This window comes from Eurytemora carolleeae, unplaced genomic scaffold (assembly GCF_000591075.1).
Source record: "Eurytemora carolleeae unplaced genomic scaffold, Eaff_2.0 scaffold1794, whole genome shotgun sequence".
NCBI classification, from domain to species: domain Eukaryota; kingdom Metazoa; phylum Arthropoda; class Copepoda; order Calanoida; family Temoridae; genus Eurytemora; species Eurytemora carolleeae.
Window position 1 is genome coordinate 1 of NW_019402084.1, and position 858 is coordinate 858.

At 33.3% G+C, this 858-nt stretch overlaps 1 protein-coding gene across 1 annotated transcript in view; it reads right to left on the reverse strand.

Moving 5' to 3' along the window:
- Nucleotides 1–518: 518 nt before the first annotated feature.
- The window catches only part of LOC111717802 (glutamic acid-rich protein), a 6,477-nt gene continuing 6,137 nt past the window's right edge, over nt 519–858 (reverse strand). The window contains exon 5 of the mRNA XM_023493249.1: nt 519–740. Coding sequence (XP_023349017.1) covers nt 593–740 — 148 coding nt within the window. The 3' untranslated portion in view covers nt 519–592. The remainder of the gene's footprint in view (nt 741–858) is intronic.

Genomic DNA, 858 nt, shown 5'->3' on the forward strand with positions numbered 1-858 from the left:
CACTGCACACTGCACTCTGCACACTGCAAAATGTATACTGCACACTGCACACGGTACACTGCGCACTGCTCACTGCACATTGCGCACTTATGTAGTACCATATACACTTTTTAAGGCTAGCTCAATGTACACCACACGTTGCACACTGCACACTGCACACTTTACATTGCATACTGCACACTTTACATTGTATACTGTTGACTTTACACTGCACAGTCAAATTGCAGTCTGTACACTGTAAACTGTAAAACTTTGTCTCATTAAGATTAAACCCCATAAACTAATAATATAATGGAGGCGTTTTTTATTTATTTTTTAAACTATGTTTTCCCAATCAAACTAAATTTTGCACTTCAACTTAAAAAAAAATTGGAGAAATTGGAAGAGTTAATCAATTTCCAAGCTAGAAAACTACAATATTTTTCACACAATTGCTTGCAGATAATAGTTTACAGTTACCATACTGTGAATCTTCTGTGAATCTTGTAATAAAAGGTAACTTGAAATTTCAAAGACAGTTCAATAAGACAAAATTTTATCTTTATTATAATGTTTTTAATTAAATTTCAAACAGTTCAATTCAACTATTAGTTTAGTTGGCCCAGTCCTCATCTTTTTCATCAAAATTCTCATAATCTTTCTCTTCAATCTTCCCTTTCACTTCTTCTTCTTCTTCTTCTTTGCGTCGGTCTTTCCTTTTCTCCTCTTCAATACTTTCTCCAGCAAAGTTCTCCGAGTGCCTGAATTTAGTCAAATTACTTCAAACTTTCAAACTTGTTTTTCTTAAAGTTTAAGAATTATAAACTAAGAATGTCATGAAGTATAAAAGTCGCATTAGAGTGGTCCCATAATACTTGC